The sequence below is a fragment of the Myotis davidii genome, unplaced genomic scaffold (assembly GCF_000327345.1).
Source record: "Myotis davidii unplaced genomic scaffold, ASM32734v1 scaffold3, whole genome shotgun sequence".
NCBI lineage: Eukaryota > Metazoa > Chordata > Mammalia > Chiroptera > Vespertilionidae > Myotis > Myotis davidii.
The window spans coordinates 3,070,784-3,079,657 of record NW_006295062.1 but is presented as its reverse complement, the minus strand read 5'-3'; the positions used below and the strand labels follow the sequence as shown (position 1 = coordinate 3,079,657).

Below are 8,874 nucleotides of genomic sequence, written 5' to 3'. Positions count from 1 at the left end.
GGGGGGGGGCAGGCTGTGGGGAGCACAGCATGGGGGGGCAGGGCCAGGCCCTGGGGAGCACAGGGTGTGTTCAAGCAGCCACTGGGGCTGTCTACAGGCCACCCCTCCAACTCGGGGGCCACTGACTGGAGAACGGGTGGGCAGGGCCAGCAGGGCACAGGGAGAGGCTGTTCCACACAGGTATCCAAAATGCAGGGCACAGCGGCCACAGAATTGACATGCGCCTGCTGAGTGCCGGGCACTTCTCACGCCTCCCTCATCTCCTCACCACAGCCCTGGACTAGGGAACCCCTTTACAAGGAGGACACCGGGGCTCCGGAGAGTCTGCACAGGGTGGAAACCCTGGTGTGTGGAGACGTGTCCAGTGATGTCAGACCATTTCTAGGCCGCTGTGTTGTCCAGAGGAGACACAGGGCCTCGCCTAGGGTGGGGCTGCAGGAGGAGCTGTCTGGAGCCAGGGCAGGTCCCCCACCGCCCTGCAGTTATGCGTGAACAGCAGTCTCGCCTGACTCCCGGGAGATACACTCCAGGACCCCCAGGGGGTGCCTGAGAGGGATAGGAGCACGCCCTACACACACTTGTAAGCGTTAAGTAGTTTCATCTTCATAAGCACCCTATACGGAAGGTGCTATTATCAGCCTCATGGTACAAATGACAAAACATTTGTCTCCGGCAGCCTTGGCAGAGAAACAGACGGGAAGGCAGGTAGATGGCCACCAAAACCACCCACCTCACAGCTTCTGCTCAGGGTGGGGAGGTGAGGTGTCCTGGGAGGGTGCTCCTGGCGGGGTGGGGTGGACAGCCGGCCACACAAACCTGATGCTTCGTGGCTGCCCTGGCGCATGCTACTCAGCCTCCACGAGCCTCGCTTTGCCCGTCTGCACAGGGGGCAGTGTGCTTGGCTTGCAGGGCTGTCGTGAGAACACATGGAGTGTAGGAAGGATCGTGCCTAAATCCCAGCAGAGCGTCCACAGGGGGACTGTGAGTTGATTCAGCTTCGTCAGGGGCCAGGAGGACTGGAGGGCAGGCTGAGCCCAGAGTGATGCCTGGGGCAAAGGACAGCGCATCTGGAGAGGACGACGGGGCCGCACCGCAGCACAGCGTCACTACACACTCGCTCCTCTAGCCTCTTCGCTCTTATTCACCGAGTCACACCGCGCCAGCCCTCACTTTAAAGGGAACTCAGGGTAAGAACAAAAGCGTTAGGAGCAGCTGGCAAAGGGGGAGATGTGTGTGGGGAGAAGGCATATCATGTAAAGCAGAAATACACGCGTCTTTGTGATACAATTTTACAAAAATGTTCTGCTAATATTTGGATTTCCACCCTCTCTTTGCGCCCTTAACAAGAGGAAACAGGCCAAATCTGACAGTGATATTCATCTCCGTTATTCCCACCCCTCGAGGGAAATGTGTTTATTAATGCGCCTCTTCCCTTGATAAATTACTAAACAGAAAGAAAAGCCTGGCACTCACTTCCCGTGGCTTCCCCTGTGATTTATGACCAGAATTGGTGGAGCCGCTGCATCCGCTCATCTGTGGATGCGCCCGTCCTGACGTCGACGGCCTCCGGGCGACCAGCCACAGCCTGCCCTAACCTAGGCGGGGCCGACGCTGCCCATTCCAACCGCCGCTCACGTCTAGACCCTGTCTCACCACTAGTTCTTTCTTCTGCTCATTCATGTGTTTGTTCCTCACCCAGCAGACCCTTGCGCGGTGTTGACAGTATGCCAGGCAGCGGCTGGAGGCCGCGGGGTCTGCAAGCAAGGAGGACCCCCGGCCTGTGCTCCTGGAGCTCAGCTTCCAGGTGCGAGATGGGAATGCTGGCTACCCGCCAGCAGGGTTCGTTAGGTGCCACCTGTGCTGGGTTGGCCCAGGTGGTCCCGAGTGCTCAGGGGGTGGCTGCATTCCCCGGGAAGGCCAGGAAGGGCAGGAGATGTGGGAATAGCCCTGGACCCAGGTGACCCAGGTTCCCATCTGGCCCGGTAGCTCTGAACTGGGTGGCTTTGGGTGAGCCCCTGAAGCTCTCTGAGCTGGCCCCCCCCACCTGGAAAACAGGCCAACGGCACCTACCTCTGGGTGGCTGTGGGCTACTGACCAGTGTATCCACAGCTCTGGGTGGACCGCCTCTGGACCCAGGAACCTGGGCTGAGGGCGGCCAGAGGGATGCAGGGATCCGAAGGACCCAGGAGCCATTTTTGCTCCAGATGCTACTGTCGTCAGCACCGGGCTGGGACACACCCTCCCTGGGGACAGCGGGCCGCGCTCTGTGGTGAGCTCCTGGGCCCTGAGTCCTTGGTGGTGGGGGGGTCCTCCTGCACGGCCCACTCTCACCCAGACCTGCTCTGGACTCACTGAGGAGAGGCTCTAAGGCCATCTGGCCGAGGACCTGGCCCTGCCCACTGAGCTGCCCCAGCCCCTCACTGCCCTGATGGGGTGAAGAGGGAGCCTGGGCTTCGCAGCCTGACCAGCCCCGGGTCCTGCTTCCTCACCTGTAAAGTGACTCCAGAAGCTTGTCTCACAGGGCTGTTGGCGCAGGCCTAGCAGGTGGCCCCCATGCCTCGCTAGCTGCACCTGAGCGTGCAGCCTGCCCCCAGGCCCCGGCCAGGCCTCTCCTCGGCCTCTCCTCGCGGCAGCTGGCCAGAACTGCCTGCCTCGGGGCCGCCGCGGTCCCTCCGTCAGCTCCGCCTGCCTCGCTGCGGTGTGATCAATGTAATTGGTTTCTGAAACCCCCCTGGACCCACAGGCAGCATAAAGCACGGGCGTCAGAACGGAGGTGACATCCGAGTCAAATTAGTGTCAATATGACAATAAAATACACCGCCTGGAGGAGGCATGGGCTGTAAACAGACAACATTTCAATCGGAAACACTTCCATCTTCCCAATGCGGTGGGAGTGGAGGGAGTGCGGCGGCGGCTGAGCCGCTGGTAAATCACCGATATTCAACCAGCAACACGAGGAAATTCCACTTTAGGGCGCTGATGACGGCGAGAGAATCCGCTCTCCAGAGAGCCCTTGGCAGAGGGTAACGGTGGGTCCCTGACTGGTTATCTGCTGCCTTCCAACGCCCCCGCCACCTCCGTGCTCTCCGGCTACAAGTCAGATCCTTTAAGAATCAGAGGCAGCGAGCCTCCGCCGGCCCCAGGAGGCCAGAGCTCCCAGCAGAGGGGCCGGGCTGCAGGGAGGTGCCCTTTCCTGCCCCAGCCTGGCCTCCCTGGGAGGCCTGGAGTCTGGGCTGTCAGCAGCCTCCCGCCAGGGCATCCCCCTCCTGCCTCCCCTCCCCAAGCCATGCTTTCCCCACAGAGGATGCCTGCCTGTATACATGAGGTTATTTTAGGCTCGATGGAGACAGAGACAGGGACACCTTCCTCAAATATGATCAGGTTTCCCATTAAAAAAAATGCTAAGTTCCATTTTAGCATCCATTTCTTCAACCCCCAAAGGCGAGTCTATTAAAAGTAAAGTATTAAATAAAGAAGTGGGCAGATGGCCCTTGTCTGAGGTGAAATTTTGCGTTGGTTTGCCAATGAGTGGATGGGGCCTGCTCTGCTGGATGCGGGCCCCAGAAGCCATCCCACAACCCTCCCAGGCAGCCTCAGCCTGCAGACCCCGTCCCACAACCTGGCTTGACAGTCAAAACCCTGGAAAGTTCTCTCTGCCCAACTGTTCTGCCTCCTCTTGGGCTGTGAAGGAGGTGCTGAGAGAGGAGGCTGGGGAGGGAGGGTGGCCTTTGTCCTGCCAGGAGCTTACACGGAGCAGCGCCATGCGGGAGGAGGAGACCGGCAGGGCCTCGCTGTGTCCCTCGCATCTAGAACGGCGCCTCATTCAACCTGAGAAGCTGAGATGCCTCCCAGGCCGGAGCTGGAGGGCGGTGCCTCCCTCTGCGTGTGATGAGTTAGTCAGCGGCAGCCGACCCGATCTGGGTGTCCTTGTGCCCACTGTGAACCCACCTCCTCACTCCCTGCCTTCCAGTTCTGATGCCCAGACCCCCCACCCCCCACCCCATGTGGCCCAACGCTGAGTGCCCAGAACACAAAGCTGCCCTGTGCCCAGCCCCGTCCCGGCGCCCTGCAAGCTGACAGCTCTTTTCCAGCTGTTTCTTCGCGAATGAGTTGCATCTTCCTATCCCAGGTGCGTTGTGACTGCCACTCACGCGCGAGCTCACCCACAGACGCAGAGGCCTGCTCCCTGGCAGCCATGCTCAGACCCAGCGTGTAGACACAGAAGTGCCAGCCAGTGCAGATGGAGCTCCTCGGGCCCCGAGGCAGGCATGGAGGACTGGCAGCTGGCCTGGATAGGACTGGGGCATTGTCCCGGGAGATGTGCCAACTGACCCGGGTCCTAGGACACCGTGCAGGATGGAGCCAGGCCGGCCTGCAGGAAGGGCACTGCAGGCAGGAGTGGGGAGCTGTCCGGGGGAGTCTAGATGCAGTGGTGGCGGCAGTGCTGTGTGCCCGCCTTCCCAGAACGGCCTCTCGGCTCAGGCTCATTACCTGCCTCTCGTTGATCTCTTATCCCCTTGGTCACTCGGCAGTCACACCCTGGGGCTCCTAGTCACCCTTTGGGTGACATTCAAACTGTGACATGGTTCCAGTGGCCTTCCCCCCAGCCTCATCTTTCCCACTTGAAAGACGGAAAAAGATACTGGTGGAAAGACATTTAAACTACTGTTAACTGAGCACATACTATAGGCCAGGCACCAAGACAGGTTCACACACAAGATCTTATCCAGTTTACATAGCACGCAGGGCTGGGTGTCACCGCTCAGACCTTCCTGGTCCCATCACAGGCAGGCGCTGGCCTAGGTGTGCCCTCAGCTCACGGCTCACCGCCACCCTGACAAGCGCCCTGGTGTGGCCCAGCTGCTCTGGGCTGAGCTGGAACACGGCTGGTCCAGGGGGCCCTTCCTGAGGCCATGGCTCACCGGCTGGTCAGATGTGCCGGGCTGCCTGGAGGTGGTGGGCCCAGGAAAAGCCAAGATGCCAGTGACAAACAGGGGCTTGGAACCCTGACTAGCCACCTGGGCAAGTCACCTGGGCTGGGAACCCGTTGGCTCATTTTAAGCAGGGGTATACTTCCAGCCTCAGGAGGTGGCTGGGGCGTCACGCGGGAGAATGTGCGGGAGGGCCCAGGACAGAGGCAATTCTCCTCACAGCAGGTGCTCGCGCCTCTCCTGCCCTCGGGACACCTGCTCCATCTGACCCTGCGGCCAGCTTCTCTGTGCCTGCCCACCGTCCAGCTGGCCCAGTCCATCCACACTGAGGCCCTGGGAGGTGGGACCGGTTTGGGGTCACCTGACAGTAGGACATGGCTGTTGGGACACAAGGTCCAGTTTTATGCCCTGTATGTGGTTGTCTGGTTTCTAGCTTCGTCAGGTCATGGGTGCCAACCTCACCACCTGCTGTCACCCTCCGGATCCCACAGGAGCACCCGCAGGGATGGTGGGAGGAGGGAAGGGAGCATGTGGCCAGCACGCACGAGGCCAGCAGGCTGCGCTTCACTCTCTACACCATGTGCCTAGTGCTGGATAAACACCGCCCTGGGGGAGGCATGGGGGGGCCCGGGGGCGGCGGTGAGGGGCAGACACAGGGAGCAACTTCCCATCACGTCCCTCAGGGAGCATCGAGCCCAACGTGGACAATGAATGAGGGGAGGGCTGCAGTGCTCGGCCCGCACACCCTTGGGGACAAGAAGGCTCAGGGGCTCAGGAACCGCCTGATGGCTCCTGCGAGTGCGCACTGAGCAGGCAGAGAGAGGAAAGCCAGCGGGGGTGGGGAGCGCGTCTGCAGGCTTCCTGGAGGGGGTGGGCCACAGCCAGGCCTCAGGAGTGAGGGCGCGGCTCTGCCCCAGCCCACAGATGGAACCATGTGGCTGTCCTTTCCCCTCCCTAACTCCACATCTGACCTGGCAATGAACTTCCGGCTCCACCTTAAATCTATCCGATACGTGAGCGCCTTTCCCTCTACTAATCCACCGCTGCTTCCACGCAGCTCCTACATCTATCCTCAGAGCAGCAGTCAGAGTGAGGTTCCTTTTAAAATACGTCGGACCTCGTTACTCCTCTGTCCAACCCTCTCTGAGGGCCCCATCCCACTCCCCACGAAAGCCAACGTCTTACCAAGCCCCGAGCAGCCTGTAGAAGCAGCCCCAGAATGCGGCACCCCGCTGCTGCCCGGCTCACGGAATGCCAGGCACATGGGCCTCCTGGCCGCCTCGTGAGCTCAGCAGGCCCGCTGCCTCAGGCCCCGCATCTGCTGTTCACCCGCTGGGTCACTCTTCCCGCATATTTCCGCACGGCTCACGTTTTTCAATTCTTTGTTCAAATATCACCTCCCCCGTGAAGGTTTCTCGGTTTCCTCGTTTAAAGTCTCGCCCGCACTGCACGCGGCCGACCCCTCCGGCTTTGCCCGCCTGTCCCCGAAGGCAGAGGTGTGTGTTTGGTCCCCTGCAGTGTCTGCGATCCCTGAGACACTCACTGAGGATTTGTGTGTGTGGCTCAGGCCTGGCCCCTGTGGACACAGTCCTGGCAGGTGTTGGGGTAAATCCAGACCCATCCTTAGGGCTCCTTACCCCCAAGGAGCAGCAAGCACCCGCCTCAGCCCCTGGGGGCACCGTCAGCCCCTCCCATCCCGCTCCCTGCCACCACCTGGCCCAGCACTCACCGTCCACTGGATTGAGGTAGTCGTGGAGGTGGGGGGTGCCAGTGGCGCCCCCCGTCTGCAGGAGCAGGTCCCCGTAGGATGTGGGGTGGCCCGCCATGAGGGCCACCTGGTGGTAATAGTCGGAGGGGTTGGTGCCTGCTGGGGGGAGGCCAAACAGCCCCCTCTCCTTAAGGTGCTCATGGACCACTGTGGACAGAGAGGAGGGAGAAAGAAAGAAGCCATCAGAATCTGGCAAAGGAAGAAAAAAGAGACCTACCGCCTGGCCTGAGGGGTTCCCCTCAGAGTCCTCAAGTCCATCCCTTGTCCTCTGAGCACCTGTGTGCCCCTCCCCCGGCCCCATGTCCGCACCGAGCAGGCCAGGTGGGTGGGCATGTTGCTGCCCATAGGGCAGGAGGCCAGCCCGGCCTCAGCTCTGCATTCCTCCACTTCACCAAAGCCATACCCCACCCTCTCCTTCCCCTCCAAGCCCCGCAGAAGCCCACAGCTCAGGGCCACAGGGCCCGTGCTGCAGCCGAGGCTTCGGAGGAAAGATACAAACGAAGGTGCCAGGGCAGCTGACGGTGGGCTGCCTGGCAGTGCCACTGTGCATTCCAGAGTGCAGCCGAGAGCTGCCGGGCCTGGCTAGATAGAGCCCCTCGCCTGCCACAGGCCACCAGCTCCCTGTCCAGCGGCTGCAGAGTGGGCTGTCTGCCTCCAGCCCTCGTGCAGCCCTGCCCAGGCCTTAGCAGAGACAGGACGGGCACACGTCAGTTCTCAGGGGGCCTGGCCCTCAGGGCTGTGGTGCCAGGGAAAGAATGGGGAGTTTGGAAACTACACATACCCAGGGCGAATCCTAGTTTGTACCAGGTCTGCAGAACTGGGGCAATAATGCCCACCACTCCAGGTCTTACTAATGATTGTAGCACAAGGCTGTGCGGAGCGCCCGCGGGTCTGTGCAGGTGCGGCGAGAGGGAGTCGGTCACTCTCTGATTTCACTGTCGCCACAGGGCAAGCAGGGTCGCCTTTACCTCCCTTAGCTCTTAGAGGGCCAGGGGTCCTGCCCAAGGTCACACAGCAGGCGGCTGGATCTAGAGCTCAAGTTCCCAACCACTGCGCCCATCCCCTGCCATCAGTCCTGCAAATACCAGGGGACACCTCCTGTGGCTGGAGAGAGAAGCTGGCAGCAGAGGCTTCCTCCTCCCGCTATCTGCAGAGTGTGTAGGAATTTGTTCATAGTTTTTTTTAAACTATAGTCCGGCCCTCCAACGGTTTGAGGGACAGTGAACTGGCCCCCTATTTAAAAAGTTTGAGGACCAGCAAGAGTCAGAAATATACTCCTCCTCCTCCCACTCCTCCCCCTCCCCCTCCTCCTCCTCCTCCTCTTCCCTATCTCCTCTGCATCCTCTAGAGAGAGCCTGGCCTCCAGCCCCGGCGCTTCAAGGTCTCTGCCTCTCGTCCATGAAGAAAACGCCCTTGTCTCCCTCATCGCCTGCCCTCTCCTCCCTGAAGTCTTCCCCAGGTGCCCATTCATCCTCGGGCACACGTGGTCTGGCAGATGCTGCCTCGTGCCAGCAGGCGCTGGGCTGATGCTGCCTGGTGGCCGGACAGGCTCCTCAGCCTCCTGGGGGCTGGGCCAGGGCCAGTGAGGCCTCAGGGTGTCTGGTCCACCAGAGGGGGCAGGGTCATGCAAAGTAGCCACAGCCTCTCTGCTGACCCATCGGGCTCTCATGGGTGTGGGATCGGGTAAGTGGGGGTGGTAGGAGCCACCTCAACGTTTACATCAAAATCCGGCCTGAAGTCAGTGCTCGGTCAACTTGAGTCTCCCTTGAGGGCAGCCCGTCTCGCCACTGGCTCTTCACGGGACACACGGAGGTCCCTGGCCCATAGGTCCCCGGAGCATGCTCGGCTCCTGGCCCTCCCTAGACACCCCACGCTCCCCTAGCCCCTCCCCCACAGTGAGTGTGCACTAGCTCCCAGGTGCTGTGACAAGTGAGCGAGCCTTGGTGTAAGCACTGCTAGCACCAGTTTTCCTCCCTCACTGCCTGGAGGCCAGGAGCCCAAGTCCAGGTGCCGCAGCGCCCCCCCCGCCCCCCCGCTCCGAGGCTGTAGGGCAGAATCGCCCCTGGCTGCTCCAGCTTCTGGCTTCCTTGGCCTGTGCAACATCCCTCCCCTCTCTGTGTCTTCTCACCTGTGTGTCTTGTAAGGACACCTGTCTTTGGATTTAGGCCTGAGTGG

The 8,874-nt window shown here is 61.1% G+C and overlaps 1 protein-coding gene across 1 annotated transcript in view; it reads right to left on the bottom strand.

Annotated features, from left to right (window-relative positions):
- GLI2 (GLI family zinc finger 2) overlaps positions 1 to 8,874 on the bottom strand; it is a 54,222-nt gene that overhangs the window by 22,262 nt on the left and 23,086 nt on the right. Inside the window, 1 exon segment of the mRNA XM_015567770.1 lies at positions 6,661 to 6,846. Within this exon segment, the coding sequence (XP_015423256.1) occupies positions 6,661 to 6,846 (186 nt within the window).